Source organism: Mauremys mutica, chromosome 8 (genome assembly GCF_020497125.1).
Source record: "Mauremys mutica isolate MM-2020 ecotype Southern chromosome 8, ASM2049712v1, whole genome shotgun sequence".
Taxonomy (NCBI): domain Eukaryota; kingdom Metazoa; phylum Chordata; order Testudines; family Geoemydidae; genus Mauremys; species Mauremys mutica.
This window is the reverse complement of record NC_059079.1, coordinates 44,911,731-44,934,104: the sequence shown is the minus strand read 5'-3', so window position 1 is coordinate 44,934,104 and position 22,374 is coordinate 44,911,731. Positions and strand designations below refer to the sequence as shown.

Here is a 22,374-nt window from a genome sequence, read left to right as displayed (position 1 = left end):
CAATAACAAAACAACAAAAGAGCTGGTAGAAATGAGGCTAGCTGGTACCATATGCTGATCAAGTTCAGCAAGTTCCTAAATTTCTGTAAACGTTGCAGTGACAGTACCATTTAAATAAAAGAACACTTTCAAGGTTAAGCAGAGACCCATATCTGACACATTCAGAGTATGTCTACACAGCAAAGAAAAACCCACAGCTGACCTGTGCTAGCCAACTCGGATTCACAGGGCTCATGCTGTGGGGCTGTTTCATTGCTGGGCTTGGGTTTGGGCTTGGGCTTGAACCAGAGCTCTGTTACCCTCACACTCTGCAGGGCCCTAGAGCCCAGGCTCCAACCCAAGCGCAGAAGTCTACACAGCAATTAAACAGCCCCACAGCCTGGGCTCCACGAGTCCAAGTCAACTGGCATGGGCCAACTGTGGGTTTTTCTTTGCTCTGTAGGCATACCCTTAATCTCAAATCCATAGACACAAATATTCTCCAGATAACAAAAACACCTCAACTCACCAGCATAAGAGCAGCATCAGTAGCTTAAATTCCCCTTTCAGATTGGTTGACCAAAGTAAAAAAAACAAAGATTTGTTGCATCTCTGAAGCAAACACCCTTGTATTTCCCATGAGCATGTGAAAGGAGCATGTAATGCCTCATCAGTGCAGAAGAATGAAGGGCAGAAAGATAGTGAGATGCATCTCCTCGTATCATCTCTGCAGCCTTGACAGAAGTACAGATCACCTGATATCCTGGGCTTGTGTTGGTCTCACAGGTGGGAAGCTGGTATTTCAAGCCTATTACAGCTGTCTTTTATATATTATTGTTTGCAGTGTTCTTGTAGCTGTGTTGGTCTCAGGATATTAGAGAGACAAGGTGGGTACAGTAAAATCTTTTATCTTTTATCTGATGGTGAAAGAAACAAGCTTTCAAGCTTACACAGACCTGAAGTAGAGCTCAGTGTAAGCTCAAAAGCTTGTCTCTTTCACCAACAGAAATTGATCCAATAAAAGACAGTACACCTCACCCACTCTGTCTCTCTTTTATATGTCACTGAATTTCACAACTCAATGTTCATTGTCCAGACACAAATTTGTCTTCTGAAAACCAAATTCAGCTTTTTATAGCACTTGTACTTTTATAGAACTTGTATTATTATTTAAGTCAGAAAACAATATTTTCTCCTCCACGTTGCTCTGGTCTCTATTACTGCTGATTTCATTGATACTTCCAGACACCAAGGACTAGGTGCAAGATGCAGAGCAATCTGGCTGTGATCCAGCAGCGCACTTAAGCATGTGCTCAATTTTCAACACAGATGTCATCCCATTTACCTCAATGGAACTACTCACATGTCCAAAGTTAAGCATGAATTTAAGTGCATTGCTGGATCAGGGCCAGAATGCTCAGCACTTGGCAGGATCGAACCACTACAGCAGACATCTGTTATACCACAGAAATAAGACATTGACTAAATGTATCACAACTGGAAAGGATGTTAGGATACCTAAGAAATGGGACAGTCAATAACACAGAGACTATTAGAATTCCTTTATGTAAATCAGTTGTGCAGCCTCATATAGAATAGTGTGCATATTACTGGTCACCCCATCTCAAAAAGGATATTAGAATTAGAGAGGTTTTAGTGAATGATAACAAGAATGAGCAAGGGCATGGAAAAGCTCTCACATGAAGAGACTGAAATGGTTGGAATTGTTTACCTTAGTAAGGACATGAATAAGAGAGGACATGATAAAACTATACAATATAATTAAGAAGGTCTAGAGAAGGTAGATCAGAAACTTCCCTGTCTTGCAACAAGGGGAGCAAGAAATTAAATTAAAAAGTGACAAACTAAAGACTGATAAAATAAAATATTTTTTCAGACAACGCATATACTATACCATGGACCAACAACTTAGTAAGATTCAAAAAGGGATCAGATATTCATATGGATACCAAGACTATCTAGAGTTATTATAATTAATTATGATAACTTTGGAAGGGATATTAAACCTTACTCTTCAGGGCTTATGCCAACCTCTTAGGCCAACTATTATTAAAAAAGCAGGCATTATAACGGTCTGAAATTTGATTTAAAAATGTGTCATCCTTCTGCTATTTGGCTGACTAGCTATACAGAATACATATCAATTCTCTATTTCATCGGTGCCATGCTGTTGTTTCTAATATTCCTAGGGGGAACTGAATTGCAACTCCCAAAATGACCTGCAGGAAGCTCGACATCTTTGCCAAGGGAAACTGTCATTTGATGATGTTATGATAGGAGCACTCTCAATGAGTTTTCGGTTTATTAAAGGGACAACCAGGAATAAAGCTGCTTGGGGAAAAACTTGCGAATTAAATCCTGACCCCATTGATATCAATAATAGTTTTGTCAGTGACTTCAGTGGAACCAGATTTCCTCCATAGTCTGTCCAGTTACTGGGGTTTAGTGCTGCACCAAGGCATTACTACATTTTCTGCCAGAGATACCCTTTTTGTTTTTAAACAATTATACAGGATTGGGAGGGGGGGTGTTTTGTTTTGGTGGAGTTTTTTGGCTTTTTTTTAAAAGCACTTTGAAATAGAACTATTGTATTTTTTTCAACAAAATTGTTCAGAACAAAACAGAAGAGAAGGTTACTCACCTTGCAGTAACTGAGCTTCTTCGAGATGTGTCCCCCTGTGGGTGCTCCACTCAGATGATGGTGCGTCCTGGTGCCGTTAATCAGAGATCTTCAGTAGCAGTGCCTGGTCAGGACGCACATGCTCAGGTGTTGTCTCGCAGTATCATTAGGGTCTGTCTGTGCGCACGCATCCTGTATCCCCTCAGTTCCTTCTTTACCATAGAGTCGTCTGATTCGTACTCCAAAGTAGAGGGGAGGAAGGTAAATAGTGGAGCACCCACAGGGACACACATCTCGAAGAACCTCAGTAACTGCACAAGGTGAGTAACCTTCTCTTCTTCTTCAAGTGCTGTCCCTGTGGGTGCTCCACTCCAGGTGAATGTGAAGCAGTACCCACTATGGTTGGTGGGACTCTGGAGTTGCATCATTGATAACGGTAGACAGTACTGTGTGGCCTACTATGGTATCTGCCGTAGTGGCCTGTGTGACAGCGTAATGTTTGGCGAATGTGTGGTCTGATGCCTATGTAGCCGCCTTGCATATGTCGGTAATAGGTATTTTTTCAGGAATGCAACGGATGTTGACAGCGCACTAGTAGAGTGTGTTCTATGCCCTTGGGGAGTTAAGCATTCTGGGTCTAATAGCAGGACCTAATGCCTTCGGCTATCCACTTGGAGAATCGTTGCTTGGAAATAGCAGCACCCTTCGATCGTTCAGTAGTGGACACGAATAGTATAGGTGATTTACAGAATGCCTTAGTTCTGTCCAAATAAAAGGCAATTGCATGTCTGATATCAAGAGTATGTAATGCCACTTCCTGTGGGTTCTTATGAGGTTTGGGGTAGAATGCAGGTAGGTGTATTGGCTGATTGAGATGGAAGGTGGACGCCACCTTGGTAAGAAATTTGGGGTGGAGTCGCATCAACCTTGTCTTTAAGGAAAATTGTGTAGGGAGGGTAGGCCATTAGTGTGCTTATTTCCCCAACCCTTCTTGCCGACATTATGGCAACTAAGGAAGCCACTTTCATGGACATGTGTAGTATGGAGGAGGTAGCCAGTGGTTCAAAGATAGTTTTCATGAGACACCAGAGAACTAGGTTCAGATTCCAGGTAGCTGTGGGTAGGTGAATCTCAGAGTAAATGTTTTGAAGGCCCGTAGGGAAGCGTTTTATGGTGGGGTGGGTGAAAACTGAAAACGCGTCCAGAGTGTCATGGAAGGTATTAACTGCCACAAGGTGTACTCTGATAGAGCTGAGCATTAGTCCATCGTTTTTTAGTTGTAAGAGGTAGTCCAAGATATCAGGGAGAGGCACGGTGCAGGGTGGCAAGTTTCTGTTGGAGCACCATATGGAGAACCATTTCCACTTTTGCAGATAAGTCTTATGAGTGGAGTCTTATCTACTATGCAGGAGGACATGCTGGAGCTGCTCTGAACAAGCAAGTTAGTGTGTTTGGAACCAGGCCATCAGATGGAGCTTCCGCAGTTGTTGATGGAGAATCCGACCATTGCCCTGGGAGAGCAGAGCTGCTGTGTTGGGAAGAGTTCTTGGAGGGCAGATGGACATGCATGGCAGGTAAGGATACCATCTCTGGCTGGGCCAGGCTGGGGCAATAAGTATGATCCTGGCCTTGTTCTCTTTGATCTTGTGCAAGACTCTATGTATCAGTGGGACCGGTGGGAAAGCATACATAAGTGTCTTGCTCCACGGAATGAGGAACGCGTCTCCGAGGTACGCCGTCCCAAGTCCCGCTCTGGAGCAGAATAAATGGCATTTGCGGTTTTGTGTTGTGGTAAACAGATCTAAAGACGGGTGCCCCAGTGGGAGAAGAGCTGTCACAGTATTGAGGGGTGTAATTCCATTTGTGTTCTTGTGAGAAGTATCTGCTGAGTGTGTCTGTGGTAGTGTTCTGACACCCAGGCAGGTAGGAAGCAATGATCTCTATGCAATGTTGTATGCACCAATTCCATAGCTGGATGGCTTCTGTGCACAGAGAGTGTGATCATGCCCTTACCCCCCCCCCCCCGCCTTTCCCCCATCTGTTGATGTAGAACATGCATGCTATATTGTCTGTCAAGACCCGAATAGATTTGTTCCTTATGATTGGCAGAAAGTGGAGGCAGGCATATCTGACTGCTCTGAGCTCTAGAAGATTTATGTGTGGACGCGCCTCTGACAGGGACCATCTGCCTTGTGTTGTGTGATCTCCCATGTGCACTCCCTAGCCTATCAAGGAAGCACCTGTCATGAGCATGAGCACAGGGGAATTTTGATGGAAGGGGACGCCCATGCATACATTTCCCATTTTTGTCCACCATTGTAGGGAGACTAATACCTTTGCTGGAGGAGTTAGAATCATGTGGAGGCTGGGTTTTTATATGGAGCTGAGCCAACCCTCAAGGCACCTCATATGCAGTCTGGCATATTTGACCACGAAGGTAGTGGCCGCCATGTGGCCAAGAAGCTGCAGGCATGTTCTTGCCTCTACTTTGGGGCAAACAGATAATGAGTGTATGAGATGTGTGATGGTGAGGAATCCAGTGTATGGAAGTGAGGCTCTGGTCAAAATTGAGTCCAGATGAGCTCCGATGAACTCGATTTGCTGTGTGGATATCAGGGTGGATTTTTGGAAGTTTATTTGCAGGCCTAGACTGTGGAAGAAGGAGATGGTAAAACAAATGGCCTCTAATGTCTCTTCATATGATCGGCCTTTAATAAGGCAGTTGTCTAGGTAAGGGAAAAGTATAATTCCATGTTTGTGTTGGTGGGCCACCACTACTGTGAGAGTCTTGGAGAACACTCTCGGTGCTATGGAGAGTCCGAAGGGTCGCACTCTATATTGGAAGTGGTCATGCCCTACTGTGAATCGCAGAAAGCGTCTGTGGGCCAGGTGAATAAATATATGAAAATAGGAATCCTGTAGGTCGAGGGCTGAGAACCAGTCCCCTTGTTCCAGAACAGGTATTATTGTGCCGAATGTGACTATCTTGAATTTTTGTACGCGTACGAATTTGTTCAGTCTTCGTAGGTCTAGTATAGGTCGCCATCTTCCACCTTTCTTCTGGGTCAGAAAATAGTGAGAGTAAAACCCTTTTCCCTAATGTTGTGCTGGTACAGGTTCCACTGCACCTAGCTGTAGAAGATCATAGAATCATAGAATTCAAGATCAGAAGGGACCATTATGATCATCTAGTCTGACCTCCTGCAAGATGCAGGCCACATAAGCCGTTCCACCCACTCCTTAAGCAAGCGACCCCTGCCCCATGCTTCGGAGGAAGGCGAAAAACCTCCAGGGTCACTGCCAATCTACCCTGGAGGAAAATTCCTTTCTGACCCCAAATATGGCAGTCAGCTGAACCCCGAGCATGCGGGCAAGACTCTCCAGTCATACCCTCTGGAAAAAGGCTAACAATATCCTATCATTGACCCATTGTACTAATTACCAGTGTGGCACTTAATTGACCTATTGACTAAGCCCGTTATCCTATCATACCATCTCCTCCATAAACTTATCTAGCTTAATCTTAAAGTCATGGAGGTCCTTCGCCCCCACTGTTTCCCTCGGTAGGCTGTTCCAGTATTGCACTCCCCTGATGGTTAGAAACCTTCGTCTAATTTCAAGCCTAAATTTCCTGACTGACAATTTATATCCGTTTGTCCTCGTGTCCACATTAGCACTGAGCTGAAATAATTCCTCTCCTTCCCTGGTATTTATCCCTCTGATATATTTAAAGATTGCAATCATATCTCCTCTTATCCTTCTTTTGGTTAAGGAAAACAAACCGAGCTCCTCAAGTCTCCTTTCATACGACAGGCCTTCCATTCCTCGGATCATTCTAGTGGCCCTTCTTTGTACCCGTTCCAGTTTGAATTCATCCTTCTTAAACATGGGAGACCAAAACTGCGCACAATACTCCAAATGAGGTCTCACCAACGCCTTATATAACGGGACTAGCACTTCCTTATCCCTACTAGAAATACCTCGCCTAATGCATCCCAAGACCGCATTAGCTTTTTTAACGGCCACATCACATTGCCTACTCATAGTCATCCTACGATCAACCAGGACTCCTAGGTCCTTCTCCTCCACCTCTGCTTGAAGTAGGTGCTCGTGAGACGGGTCCCTGAAGAGTAACGGGGAAGGGGGATGGGTAGGTGGGCATGAAATGAAAGGGATGGAGTAGACCGATTGTACTATTTCCTGGACCCAGCGGTCCTGTGTGACCAGTTGCCAGATATAGTGGAAAAACTGGAGGCGGTGGCCAAATGGGCAAGCAGGCGGTGGTGCCAAGGATGGTCGTGCAGACCCCTGACCAAGGCTTCAAAATTGTTGTTTGTTTCCCGACATGTGGGATGTAGTTAGTTGCGCTTGGTTTTGTCTGTGCCTGGGAGGTCTGTTGCGGTTCCCCCCATTATCATATGGTTTAGACTGGGGCCGGTGATATTGTTGTGCGCGGGGCCTCTGATAAGGTTGATACCATTGCCTCCTGAGGAGGGAAGGATATATCTCTAGTATGCGCAGAGTGGCCTTGGAGTCTTTCATGGTGTAAAGGATTTCATCGGTTTTTTTGGAAAAAAGTTTATCCTTATCAAAGGGAAGGTCCTCCACTTTGGTTTGCAGGTCTTTAGGGATGCCAGATGAAGACAGCCAGGAAGACCTGCATGTCACTACCACGGGCAGTAGTATGGGCTGCTGTGTCTGCCATGTCCAGGGATGCTTGTAGCTCCATTTTAGACACCAGTTGACATTCGACGAGGACTGATTTAAAATCTGATCTTCTGTCCTCTGGGATATGGGAGGTAAATTCAAAAAAACTTGTTGCAATTGTCATAGTCATAGCTTGGGAGGAGGGCGGAGTAATTTGCAATTCTGAATTTCAGAGTGGAGGAGGTGTAAACCTTGCGGCCCAAGAGGTCCTTATCTTGCAGTGTGGGCCAGTATTGTGGCTGCTTTGTTCTGTGGGTCACTGCCTCAATCACAAGAGAGTTGGGCTGTGGGTGGGAAAATAAGAAGTCTATGTTCAGCCCTTTTACATGTTGGTGGGATGGAGGCAGGGGTCTGCCATATAGTGTCAGGGATTCCAGTAGGGCCTCATTTATAGGTAGTGTGATCTTTGATGGCGCAGAGGGTTGGAGGATTTTCAGGAGTCTGTGTTGTGTCTCCTGCACGTCCTCTAATGGAATGTCCTGGCTGAGTGCCAACCTGTTAAAAAGTTCCTGGAACTGCTTAAAATCATCCACATTCTATGGTGGTAGTGGCATCAGAGCTTCATCTGCAGCTGACAGAGAATTATGATAGGATGATTCAGGGAAAGGTTCATAGCCCACTTCTTCGAGAGGGGGCTCAGGAGCTCTGGATGTAGATGGAGCTGGATGGAGGTGTAGACAGAGGTGCAGACCAGGTCCGCGGTCTGGTGAAGGGTCCTCGAGAATGATTGGTATCACAGACAGACAATGGATACCACTGTGGCCATTGCATAGAGTATGAAATGTGGGGCCCCGCCCATGGGGGGACAAAACAGGGAAACTGAGGCGGGTTCTTGTGAGGTACCATGCCTTGAAATAGGTGTGGCTCCGGCAGTGGAGGAGAGCCAGGTGGGGAAAACTCTGCCTGCTGTGGTATGTCATTCTCACTGTCAGTGAGAGTAGCCAGGTCAGGTGGTGTAAGTGGCTGATCAAAGAGTGCACGCTTAGTGCTGAGGAGAGGAGAGTCAGGCTCTGGGGCCATGGAGATGTCAGCATGGTTTAAGAATTGTTGCTGCGCCGTGGGTTGCGGTGCCAAGGGTCTCGGAGAGTGAGCTGATGTCCGCAGAGATTTCTGTTTAGCCTTAGAGGGCACTGACGGCCACATTTAAGTGCCATCCAGTGGTGGCACATCCACAGCGGAGGTTATTTTTGGTCTCAGTGCCGATGGTCTTGTCAGCACCAGGATGGACCACGCAGCCGGTACCGAGTCCGTCCGCAGTGCCAGTAGCTTCGGTACCAAGGAAAGCTGCCCACTGTGGGGGTCAAGTCCTTGTTTCTGCACCCCGTATGCACCATGCCTGAGGTGCTGGGGCAGTCGTCTGTGCCAGTCTTTGGTGCTATCAGCACAGAAGGAAGTGACTTCGCTGGAGACCTTTTTTGTTTATTTAGGTCCTTGTGTGGAGAGATTGGGGCTTCCTGCCTCTTCACAGGAGAGGGTGAAACCGTGCTCCTGATCGATTCCGACCTGGTAGGGGAGCGTGAGGGAGAGGGTTTACTTGTGCCCTTCTTCGCTGGTGGTTGCAGGGATTTCTCCATGAGGAGCTTTCAGATACAGGTCTCTGTCGCAGCGAGCCCTGGATTTCAGGCTATTACAATGAACACACTTTGCAGGAATGTGTGTCTCACCTAGACACTTCACACACAGTGAGTGTCCATCAGACTGTGGCATAGACTTATTGCAGGACCCACATTTTTTGAATCCAGAGGATCCTGGCATCACGAAGCTATGACTGCCTGGGGGGAAAGTCTCAGTAGGAGACAAACTTGAGAGAAAAAAGTTTGTTTGTTTTTGTTTTGTTTTTTAAACTAACGAATAATGAATGACTATTCTAAAGGAAGGGAAAGAACTGGGATATTTCTAGCTAACTATTTCTACTTGTTTCCTTCAGTGACCAGGGGAAGAGGTTCAGCATTTCCCTGAGTCCCGTCTTCAGCCCAGGATGGTTGAGAAGGAATGAGGGGGTGCGGGACGCATACGCACAGACAGACCCTAACACCACCACAAGACAACAGCTGAGCGCGTGCGTCCCGACCAGCACTGCTACCAAAGATCTCCAATCAACATTGCCAGGAAACACTGTCACCTGGAGTGGAGCACCCACAGGGACAGCACTTGAAGAAGAAGTATGGATTCTAATGGCTAAAACACAGACCCAAATATTCAGTCTCTTGTCACATAACTGCCACTGAATTCAGTGGGAGTTTTGAATGTAATCGGACTGTAGAATGGGGTGTGCACGCATAGATGTACAAAATGTATTATCCACCTAAAATTTAAGATTACCCACCCGCCAGCTGCCATTCACACAGTTCTGAGTTTGCTGAGGTAACCAGGCAAACTGGAGATCTACTTGTGCTCAGTTCAACCATCCAAAGAGAGTGTTTCTACAAGCAGCAGACTATATTAGCCATTCGAGGCTATTCTACCTAAAAGTACAATATAGGTCCTGAAGACCAGATTCTGCCTAACTTGACCCTTGCATGGGTGCACAGTGTGTACACAGGTAGTGATGACAGCATAAGAAGTCTTAAGTTTAAAGGTTAACAAAATAAAGATACTGTGCAAGATCCTCAACTAGCATAGATCAGTGATTTACATCAGCTGAAGATCTGGCCTTTTGTATTGCTTCAAAAGACTGTAAAACAAAATGTGATGTCATTGATTTTTTTAGAGCAGTGGTACTCAAACTGTGGGTCAGGACCCCAAAGTGGGTCGCAACCCCATTTTAATGGTGTTGCCAGGGCTGGCGTTAGATTTGCAGGGTCCCAGGACCAAAGCCTGAGCCCGAGCACAATAGCTTCAGCCCTGGGTGTCAGGGCTCAGGTTACAGCCCCCCCCCCACCTTGGGCTGAAGCCCTTGAGCTTTGGCCTTCCCACCTGAGACAGCGGGGCTCGGGCAGGCTCAGACTTTGGGCCCCCCATCCTGGGGTCATATAGTAATTTTTGTTGTGAGAAGGGGGTCATGGTGCAAAATACAAGAGAAATACTTTCAATACTGGAAATTCAATTGAAAGAAGTTTGATTTTCTCTCAAGAGATAACTAAATGAACAAATGTATTAATGGGTGAAAGGTTGTAGTGGGCAAAAATAATTTGTTTGCAACCATTATTGTACTTCTGAAACTGATGACATCTTTCACCAAACCTCCTTCACCAAATAAATATGTAAATACTATGGCAAAGGGGGTAGCAGAGTATTCTTCCTAAATGAATAAACTTAACTGAAATTTGTATTTTCATCCCACGATACATTTTCTATCTACAGTTCCCAAAACCGAAAGACAACTGTTTCCTCGTTTGATGCTACCTTACTTCTACTTCAGTCAGTGAATTGGTCATGATCTTTCTAGTTTAACTTCAGTATTAGATTAATCAATTAACTTTTTAATTGTCATTTCTTTATTGCCTACTAGAGCGTCCCAGCTTAAGCATTTGTGTCCTCTATTTGCTTGCTAGCTTAAATTAGTTTAGCATCTTTCATCTTTCTATACTGATGTTGAGACTTTTGTCATCTCAATCCTTTACTGTGTTTTGTGACCATGTTTGTTACTGTGTGCATGGAAGAATAATATACAATTGGTGCTGATGTGCCATTGTTTTAACAAAGGTCTTTTCAGTGCCCTACTTTTCCAGATATCTTATAATAGAATTTCTCCAACTCTGTCAAACTACTTTTCCATAGGAGAAATTCCAGCATAATGGTAAGTTGTACAGTTGTCTGACATCTCAATGATATGATTAGTTTCTTCATACTGCACTCTACAACTTGCTTGGGGCTCAGCTTCACTGAACGGTATACAGCCAATCTCTAGGTGAAAATCATGCCAAGCTAACCAAATTTCCTTCTCTGACAGGGTTACTGGTCTAGTAGACGTGAGGAAGCAGAAGTGATTTATGTAGATTTTATTAATGCTTTTGACATTCTTATAAGCAAAATAGGGAAATGTGGTCTAGAGGAAACTACTATAAAATGGATGCACAAACTGCTTGAAAAAACACACTAAAAAAACAGTTATCAGTGGTTCACTGTCAAACTGGAAGGACATATTGAGTGGTGCCACACAAGGATCTGTCAGGGTCCAGTACTATATTTTCATTAAGTTGGATAATGGTGTGGACAGTATGCCCATAAAATCTGCAGATGACACCAAGCTGGGAGGTTCTTGCAAGCACTTTGGAGGACAGGATTATAATTCAAAAGGACCTGGAAAAATTGGAGAATTGGTCTGAAATTGACAAGATGAAATAGCAGTAGAGACACATGCAAAATATTACACTTAGAAAGAAAAAATTAAATGCACAACTACAAAATGGGGAATAACCAGCTAGGCTGTAGCACTGCTGAAAAGGATCTGGGGATTACAGTGGATAACAAATTGAATATGAGCCAACAATGTGATGCAGTTGCTAAAAAGGCTAATATCATTCTGGGATGTATTAACAGGAGTGTTGTATGTAAGACCAAGAAAGTAACTGTCCTGCCCTAATGGTGAGGCCTCAGCTGGAGTACTGTGTCCAGTTTTGGGAACCATACTTTAAGAAAGAAATGGGCAAACTGAAGAGCATTTAATGAAAAGAGTTAAGTGCTGGAATAGGGTAAGTGTATTGGGTCCCACCACTGAGCAGAGGGCTGGGCCAAATGGCCTCTGGCAGTCCCCTCCAGTTCTTCATTTCTATGATTCTGTGTTGAGATCCATATTGTCAAAGTATCAGTAAAACCATTTTTCTACATTTCAGTCGGGGAGGGGTTGTGTTGTTTTGTTTTTGCCTGGTCTGCCAGATAAATAGCTTTGCAGGCATTTAAACAATTAGCACAGAGAAACTGATTTGTTCACAGTCACGCAGGAAGTCTGTGGCAGAGCGAGTCCTGGGCTGGCGCCTTAACCATTGGCCCATCTTCCTCCCACATAAGCGAACTGTGACTATAATTAACCATTTTACTCTGACAGAATTTTTTTCAGATTGTGTGCCTATTATTTCCATGGCGCCCTAAATGTTCAGAATGCTTTACAAAATAAATAAGATGACAAAATTCCTGCCTCAAAGAAATGACTTTTTAATCAAACCAAAACCAAATAGTTCTGGTGCAAAGTGACCTGGAGACAACTTTAGTGAGAAGATCTGTGCAGGAAGAATTTGCAGAAGTGGCCAGATATGAAAGTGCAAACGTCTCTTGGGAAACAGGAGATAGGAAACTGTTCATAGGGCTAGTAGGAAAGAAAATGTGAAGCCAAGATGATGAAAAAGATGTAAAGAAGCAATAAAGATTAGGAAGAGCATAAAAAGAGAGGAAGGAGGAGAAAATCAGAGCAAGTGAGAAAGGCAGGAGAAAGTTTTTGCTGTACCACAAAAGTGAAGGCAAGAGAAGGCAATAAGCTGTCAAGGCATTCAACATGGGAGGAAAGCAATTCTTTGTACTCTCTGTAACTACAACCAATTCACTATTATCACAAGTGCCTAGGGATTTTAGGAAAGATGATTTCTTAGCATACATTCAAAATTGAGTAACATTTTACTTTTAAAGCAAAGCTGATTAGAAAATGGGTAGAAAAACATGCATGAATTATTTTGTGAATCCCCCCCTCCAACACACACACACACACAAAACTTTAATTTATATTTTATTTTATTTCATTACAGATGCTCTGACTAGATCTAAATAGAAATGTGCAAGTGGACGATATTTAGATCCTCCAAGGCTCCTCTTCTGAGGCTTCATCCAAAGCCTGCTGAGGTCAATTGAAAGCTCCCACTAACTGCAATGGGTTGGTTAGATCAAACCCTTCATGCAGAAGCAAAACCCAGCAGCTTGTTGTTTTCAAAACCTATTGATCAATTTACATTTTCAAGGCAACTTCTGCATGAAAGGGGATTTGAAATTTACTTTTTTCCATGAAAGATGATATAATACCAGAATATTAGTTTCCCCAAATTGTGGGACAGGTATGAATGCAGACTGTGCAGAGTGCAAAGGCAGGTTCCAGATAGATGCCTTTAAAATTCGGTTGGCCACATCCATTCCACCCTTACATGTTTCCCTCCAGTCTTCAGCAGAGTTCATCTTCTAGTCATATTTCAACATCCAGTGTTCACTGACTAACCCTCAACCTACTGATTAAATTCCAACTTGTCCTCATACTTCATTTCTAACCTCTTTTGAGTGAGTCCTTCCTAAAACCTCTTAATTTAAACCAGAAAAGGGACAATCATTCTTTCCTAAGAAAGGTATTATTGAAACTTGCAGAATATATGATTAAGAAGGTATGATAGTGTACTTTGCTCATATTCCATTTATCCCTCACTTATAAGCTCTAGACCTTTGACTGGTGGTAATCTCCCAACTAGATAAAGACACAAATATAAAATGTGAGCTAACTATTCCTTTAAATCCTGAACCATCTTCCTTCTGTCTTTACAGAATCTCGTGTTATTAATTTCAGACCATTTCTCCAATTTATCAAAATCTACTGTGCAGACATTTCTAAGTATCTATTGTGGTGATACTATCAATGCTTGGTTGACTCAATATGGATATAAGAAAGAAAGCAAAGGAAGGTGTTCTCTGTCATTAGAAACACTTCTTCTATTAACTGTGTCTACATAAGCTCATTTTATGCAAATAAAAAATGGTCTCAATAGAATAGATACATCTAAATTATAGCGAAATACTAAAAAAGGTTACAAATAAAAATATTATCTCCATCTAAGCAGAGTACCTAACTAATAAACTTGCTATTAGTGTTATCAAGTATGGACATAACCCTTTAGATACAGTGGACCTAAGTTTACCTTTAAGAATAATTCATAATAAGAAACTAAAGCTTCAGTGTTTGCATAATCAGGTGGTTTACCCCACTGTCCATTACTAGCATGTGCAAATCAATTGTCTTACAAAGCAAAATGCATAGTAATTTTATAAAGCAATAAAAAATGTTGAGCTGTAAACTACTATGGCAACATTATTCATAAAGTGTCCAATATTAAAAGTAGATATCAAAATGTTTTTGTTTATTTACATATCTTTTATGAGACAAATTTTTGTCTCATTAAGATTAACTGTAAAGCTTTGTTGAGAAATGTACCTTATTTTCAACCCTAAACAACACAAAAAGAGAACTGCATAAGAAAACCTCAAATACATTATATTTCATATAATAAAAAGAATGTGAAATCTATTAAAGGAACTACTATGGGTAAAATGCTTCAAAACTACTATTGCATATTCTTGTCACAAATGCATTCTAATTACCAGTCCATCAGCTGAAGACTTGCTCACTGATATCATTAGCATCTGCCTTTCCATAGCTGAGTAGGAGAGCTTTTTTTATTATTATTCTAACATTAAAAAAAAGTTCAATCTCATGTTTCCAACCTGGTCTCCGAAGTCCTCCGGGAACTTCCACAGTACCACCGGATCTGTAAATAATTGACAGACAGCATTAATCAGAGGCAAAGGAACTGAGTATTACAGTCAGAGAACATTAATATTAAAGAGAGGGTCAAGCTCTCTGGCAAGTGCAAAAATGTATCTCAAAACTGAGGAAGATACTGGATTATTAAAAATATTCTTTTATTTCATATTTATGGAACTGCAAGTATATTTTTACGTAACAATAGTAGGTTGCGATGTTGAGATATTTTCAGATTTAAATATTCTTTTTAACCTTTGAGTACGTCAACCTTTTTTTAAGGAGTAAATCCAATATTCAAAATTCTATTTCAGTTATGACATCAAGTGAAAAGAGCCTTTTTTTCCAGCCACTGCAGATAAGATGGCAAGATGATAACTGATTAAATTGGAAAATAATTAAAATCTACCTACAATGCACAGGTTATTTGTAAACACAAGATACATGAATACAAAAATGGCCATTATTTTCAGAGATTCTTGTTTATCCATTTTCCTTTCAGACTCATATAATGCCATTTAAGCTACGGGTTAGAAAACTAATTGTTACGTATTTATGAAGTGCAAGCATCATAACTTAACTTTGAGCAAAAGTCAAAACAGAACTACATACCTCCTTTTATTTTGGAGCTTTTAACCCCTTTTAATAAAATGCAATATTTCTTTTGTTTCTTAAATCCATTATTCCAAACTGTTTCACAAATATTAAGTAACCCTTAAAATGCCCCTATGAAGTAGGTCTGACAAGTATTATCACAATTTTACAGATGGGGAAACTGAGACACTGATGTTTTATCACAAGTCGTGGAGTAAATCAACATCAGAATAGTAATAAATCGCCAGAACCAGATGGTATTCACCCAAGAGTTCTGATGGAACTCAAATGTGAAATTGTAGAACTACAGACTGTAGTCTGTAACCTATCATTTAAATCAGCTTCTGTACCAGATGACTGGAGGATAGCTAATGAGACGTCAATTTTTTAAAAGGACTCCAGAGGTGATCCCGGCAAGTACAGGCCAGTAAGCCTGACTTCAGTACCAGGCAAATGAGTTGAAACTACAGTAAAGAACAAAACTGTCAGACATATAGATGAACATCATTTTTTGAGGAAAAGTCACCATAGTTTTTGTAAAGGGAAATCATGCCTCACCAATCTACTAGAATTCTTTGGGGGAAGGGAGGTCAACAAGCGTGTGGACAAGGGGGATCCAATGCACAGAGTGGACTTAGATTTTCAGAAAGCCTTTGAGGTCCCTCACCAAAGGCTCTTAAGCAAAGTAAGCTGTCATGGTTAAGAGGGAAGGTCCTCTCATGGACTGGTAACTAGTTAAAAGATAAGAAACGAAGAGTCGGAATAAATGGTCAGTTTTCAGAATGGAGAAAGGTAAATAATGGTGTCCCCCAGGGGTCTGTATTGGGACCAGTCCTATTCAAAATATTTATAAATGATCTTGAAAAGGGGGTAAACAGTGAGGTGGCAAAATCTTCAGATAATACAAAACTACCCAAGACAGTTAAGTCCTAGGCAGACTGCGAAGAGCTACAAAAGGATCTCTCAAAACTGGGCGACTGGGCAACAAAATGGCAGATGAAATACAATGTTGATAAATGCAAAGTAATGCACACTGAAAAATATAATCCCAACTATTCATATAAATGATGGAGTCTAAATTAGCTGTTACCACTCAAGAAAGAGATCTTGGAGTCATTGTGGATAGTTCTCTAAAAACATCCACTCAATGTGCAGCGACAGTCAAAAAAAGCAAACAGAACGTTGGGAATCATTAAGAAAGAGATAGATAATAAGACAGAAAATATCATACAGCCTCTGTATAAATCCATGGTACACCCACATCGTGATTACTGTGTGCAGATGTGGTCACCCCATCTCAAAAAAGATATATTGGAATGAGAAAAGGTTCAGAAAAGGGTAACAAAAATTATTAGGGCTATGGAACAGCTTTCATATATGGGACTGGGACTTTTCAGCTTGGAAAAGAGACAACCAAGGGGAGATATGATTGAGGTCTATAAAATCATGACTGGTGTGGAGAAAGTAAATAAGGAAGCGTTATTTATTCCTTCTCATAACACAAGAACTAGGGTTCACCAAATGAAATTAATAGGCAGCAGGTTTAAAACAAACAAAAGGAAGTATTTCTTCACACAATGCACAGTCAACCTGTGGAACTCCTGCCAGAGGATGTTGTGAAGGCCAAGACTATAACAGGGTTCAAAAAAGAACTAGATAAATTAATGGAGGATAGATCCATCAATGGCTATTAGTCAGGATGGGTAGGAATGTTGTCCCTAGCCTCTGTTTGCCAGAAGCTGGGAATGGGCGACAGGGGATGGATCACTTGTTGATTACCTGTTCCGTTCATTCCCTCTGGAGCACCTGGCATTGGCCACTGTCGGAAGACAGGAGACTGGGCTAGATGGACCTTTGGTCTAACCCAGTATGGCCGTTCTTATGTTCTTGGATAAGAATCCAAGTTCCCAAGTCCCATTCCCACACTCCAACCTAGGGATAGAAAAATCTTTCAGATGTCTACTAGACCAGGGGCTAAAGGCCTAATTACCAGAGGCAAATACATCAGATGGGGAAGCCCAAGAGTAATATCCTGGGGAAATGCCCAGATGAGAAGTCCAGCACCCCTGCTCCCCTAGCTACTGAGATTCCTACCTGCACAAAGGCTGAGATTATTGCAACAGCTCAGCCTCTGGCTAGCTGTGTCTGATAAATCTGAAGCCCCACACCCTTCATTGGCTGAAAGGGGGAAAATAATTTTCTTTTCTTATTTTTCCATTCTCCTGTCAGAACCTATTGACTTTTAATGAGGTTGAGAGGGTGTGCCGACGCTGCTCTACTCCTCTTCAAGCCTGCTGGTTGTTGTGAGTAGAGAGTTGTGAATGAGTTCACAAAATCCAACTCACTATTAAATCTAACCCTAATCAGGTCCTCTTTTATTCACTTGTCCAAGAACATTTAGGTCACACGTTTTTGTTCATGTGAACATTTGGGAAGAGTTATTATTCATCTGAATACAGCTATTCATAAGTGAGTTTGCATATTTGCATTGGAAGTACTGGCCCTCCTGCCCACGTACCCAATATGTACTATTGTGTATGTTTGGAAGCAAGAATGTTAGGAGGCAGTTAGGAAACAAGAGCAAGAGAATGCTATTTTTTCACTGAGCATAAGCACAATAAGGAGAGAGTAGAGGGAGCAGGGGATGGGATACTCCTGAAATGTCCCTTGCCTGCAGCCATTTGACACCTGTGGCAGCTTCAGAACATCTAGCAAGATATCTGTGGTGTTGCCAGATACTAACACAAGGATGGAGGGGTCAATGTCCAGGAACAATTGTTCCTCTCCATGCTGGATGGCCCACATATATTTATTGAAATTTACTGAAACAGCTATAAGCAATCAGAGTGCTCCTGGTAAACTGCGTAGTCTGGCTTTAGAATTACCATTACAAGTATCCATCCACATTTAAACAATATTGAACATCCTCACCTATCAACCTAACCCCATGAAAAACATGTACTTTGCAGTGAATCTGTGCTGTAGTGAACCAAGCTGAGAGGGAAGCAAAATTCCAATAAGGGGACTTCAGACCCTGATAGAAGATTCCTCCTGTTTAAATAGAGGGTGCCCCAGTTCAAGCACATCTGCTGTTTCCAACCTAGGCTGTTTCATTCTCAAGCCATCTAGAGGTTTAAAGGTCAAAACAAACAATTTCAGTTCCACCCAGGAGCTCACAGTTGCATTCTACATAGGTTCTTATACTATGCTCATCACTGTAATATCTTAGTGCCTTCCAGCAGAGCATTAGTGATAGGACTAATATCTGAAACATGTGGCTTCTTCTCTCCCCAGGGCTAGAATTGTGTGTGCAGTGGAGTGTTTTGTTTTGGTAGGGTGTTTTAATATGTATGTTAGTATGTATTTATATTAGAGAAGCAATGTTGAAGTACCTTGCCCTCGGAGCAGAAGGTGGTGAGGTTTCTGAGAGTCCACATCAACCAATGGAGCTCCTGTAGCACTGTTTCTATGTGTTACTGGTGGTATGTGCTACTGGCATAGGGTTGCCAGGCGTTCGGTTTTTGTCCAGAACGCCAGGTCGAAAAGGAACCGTGGTGGCTCTGGTCAGCACCGCTGACCAGGCCATTAAAAGTCTAGTCGGTGGGACAGTGGGGCTAAGGCAGATTCTCCCGTAAGTGGTGACATATCCCAGCAGTCCCTAGGAACAGGGGGCAGAGAGGCTCCACGCACTGGCCCCACCCCAAGCGCCAGCTCCCCAGCTCCTATTGGCCCGGAACCACAGCCAATGGGAGCTGCGGGGGAGATGCCTGCAGATCTTGGCAGCGTGCACCATGCAGAGCCACCTGGCCATGCCTTCGCCTAGGGGCCAGATATGCCGGCTGCTTCCAAGAGCAGTGTGGAGCCAGGGCAGGCAGGGAGCCTGCCTTAGCCCCACTGCGCCGCCGACCGCGAGCTGCCTAAGGTAAGCACCACCCGGACAGAGCCCACACCCCCCACCCGCACTGCAACCCTCTGCCCCAGGTCGGAACCCCCTCCCCCACCCAAAATACCTCCCAGAGCCTGCACCCCCGCACCCCTCTCCCGCACTCCAACCCCCTGCCCCAGCCCTGAGCCCCCTCCCCTACCCCAAACCCCTCATCCCTGGCCCCATCCCAGAACTCACACCCCCAGCTAGAGCCCGCACCCCGTCCCACACCCCAACCCCCTCCCCCAGCCCTGGGTCCGCTCTCACACTTCAATCCCTTTGGTCACAGCCCGGAGCCCCCTCCAGCACCCCAAACCCCTCATCCCCAGCCCCACCCCAAAGCCTGCACTCCCAGCTGGAGCCCTCACCACCTCCCACACCCCAATCCCCTGCCCCAGCCCAGAACCACACACACACACCCAGAACCCCTACTTTCTGGCCCCTTGCCCAGTGAAAGTGAGTGACGGTGGGGGACAGCAGGCGACAGAGGGAGGGTGCTGGAGTGAGTAGGGGCTGGGCCTCAGAGAAGGGGTGGCACCTCAGGGAAGGGGCGGGGCAGGGATGTTTGTTTTTGTGCAATTAAAAAGTTGACAACCTATACTGGCATATATGCTTAACAAGTGGTCCCCAGCATTTTACACCTTCAGTTTCTGAGTTGCACTTAGCAGTAACAGACAGAAAAAAAATATTCAACCCTGGCTGTTCCTTGAGCATTCAGCAGCACCCAGATCCAAAAGAACCAAGCACCAACATTACAAATCACAGCTGCTCCTGCTGAGTCTGGGGTGGCAATGTAGTTTTAGCTACTTCTTGCAGTTAGTCTACCATTATCTAGGTCAGGGGTAGGCAACCTATGGCACGCATGCCACAGGCGGCACGCAAGCTGATTTTCAGTGGCACTCACACTGCCCAGGTCCTGGCCCACAGTCCCGGGGGTTCTGCTGCTGGCCTGGGGTACCGGCCGCTGGCCCCCTGCCAGCCAGGGTTCCATCTGCCGGCCCCGCTCTGCCCGCTGCCAGCCCCAGGTCCCGGCCACCAGTCCAGGGGGCTCTGCTGCCGGCCTGGGGTCCCAGCTGTTGGCCTGGGGCTCTACAGCCACCCCCAGCTATGGCCCACTGGCCCCAACCTGGGGCAGTGAGGGGTGCAGACAGGGGCAAGAAGGGGCACAGCTCAGCACCCCCACCTTAAAAATTGTTCCAGCGCCACTGTGCTGGGATATTTTTAAGTCCTGATTTGCTGCTTACATCACTATCATGCCACGTGGAACAGCGCACTGTGTTTGACATTGAGATTAGAATGTACATGCAAGAACAGGAATCAGAATTTTCTGACAGATTTAAAGATTTCCAGCGATTTGACCCAATGCTTTCTTTTCTAATTAAACCTGAAAAGTTCAACAAAAGCGACTTGGATTTGTCTGTATTTCAGTGGATGGGGGTTGAAGTTTTCGAAATGCAGCTCATTCAGTTAAAAAGCTCAGAATTGTGGGCATCAAAGTTTGGAGATCTGCAGAGGGCACTTCATGCGACCAAGAGAGATCATGGGGCCCCTCTATTCTGACCTGCTGGACGTCCCTGCCAGTGAAATTTAACTGTTTGAAGAAAATTGTGTTTGCAATGCTTTCAGCATTTGGATCCACATACCTGTGTATTTTCACACATTAAATCTGTCCTCTGTCCCTCTTGGAGCCAGTTAACAACTGATCCCTCAGAAGCCTGTGTGCAGCTTAAAGTATCCAAATACATGCCAGACATTGGAAAACTCAGCAAGGAAAAGCAAGGGCAAAGATCACACTCAACTGATAAGACCTGCATTTTAATTTAATTTTAAATTAAGCTTCTTAATCATTTTAAAAACCTTATTTAATTTACATACAACAATAGTTTAGTTATATATTATTGACTTATAGAAAGAGACCTTCTAAAAACATTAAAATGTATTACTGGCACGCGAAACCTTAAATTAGAGTGAATAAACGAAGACTCAGCACACCACTTCTGAAAGGTTGCCGACCTCTGATCTAGGTATCCCCTGGAGTAAGTCTCAGACAGAAAACCTTGTCCCACACACATTGGGCCACCCATTCCACTGCATCAGTAGGATTAGACATGATGCAGTTGCAAAAATGGGTATTCTCAGAATACTCAAGACACTGCAGGCCAAGTCTCCTTAGCCCTTCTAGGGAACAGCAAAAGATTATCTAGGTCTACTTATCTCATTTGTCTATCTCCCTGAAGTACTCCCAACCTCTTCCTGTGTGATTCAGTATCTGAGTGATTTTTTTTTCCAGCACCATAGCTCTTTTCATAAAGGTTAAATAATCAATTCAGAGAACAGAAGCCATATCAGGTAACTTAGGTGACCTATAACACAAACCAAATTCTGACTCTCACTACAAACAGTTCAATAACCCATAATACAGAGGATATGCAAATACTTCTAAGATATGCTAGAAATCATACATATTGGTTACTGCATTATTAAGTATTTACTATTATTTATTGTAAAACCTATTAATTTCAACAAAGAAATAGTTTATGCAAGCTTGTTTTTTCTGCACACTTCATGAGAAGTTAGTACCACATGTTCTACCATTTAAAGTTATTTCCATTGTCAAATTTAGGCCCAGTTCCTTTAACCAGATGTCCTTATCTATTTACAGAAACTGAGTCTAAAAGAACAATCTACCAATGTTACATGAATCTTTGGTCCTTTCATTTGCTTAAGAATGAAAAGGACAATACTATCTTGGCAGAAGTTAAATAGAGTGATTTATTCTATATTTTATATATTAAGCATTTTAATAACAATCCCAGTAATGCAAGAAAAAGTTAGGCTGGGCGGGAGGTTGGGTTTTTGGTTTGTTTTGTTTTGTTTTTTGAGGGGAAGGAGTTTGGGTGAGGAGGTTGGTTGGTTGGTTTTATTTTTGCATTATAGAAAATCTGTAACTAGCACTATTAAGGTTTTATTTCCCAACACTTTCCTTCTGTTAAACAATAAAGATTAATGTAATAAACTTTCTGAAGTTAAATATGAAATATAGTCTTTTATTCCCACTATTGTTCTTATCGGACAAATATA

At 43.3% G+C, this 22,374-nt stretch overlaps 1 protein-coding gene across 2 annotated transcripts in view; it reads right to left on the bottom strand.

Annotated features, from left to right (window-relative positions):
• Nucleotides 1-22,374, bottom strand: part of DENND1B (DENN domain containing 1B) — a 268,816-nt gene that overhangs the window by 175,491 nt on the left and 70,951 nt on the right. For both annotated transcript variants that reach the window (XM_045028045.1, XM_045028046.1), the window contains exon 3: nt 14,738-14,781. In XM_045028045.1, the coding sequence (XP_044883980.1) occupies nt 14,738-14,781 (44 nt within the window). The remainder of the gene's footprint in view (nt 1-14,737; nt 14,782-22,374) is intronic.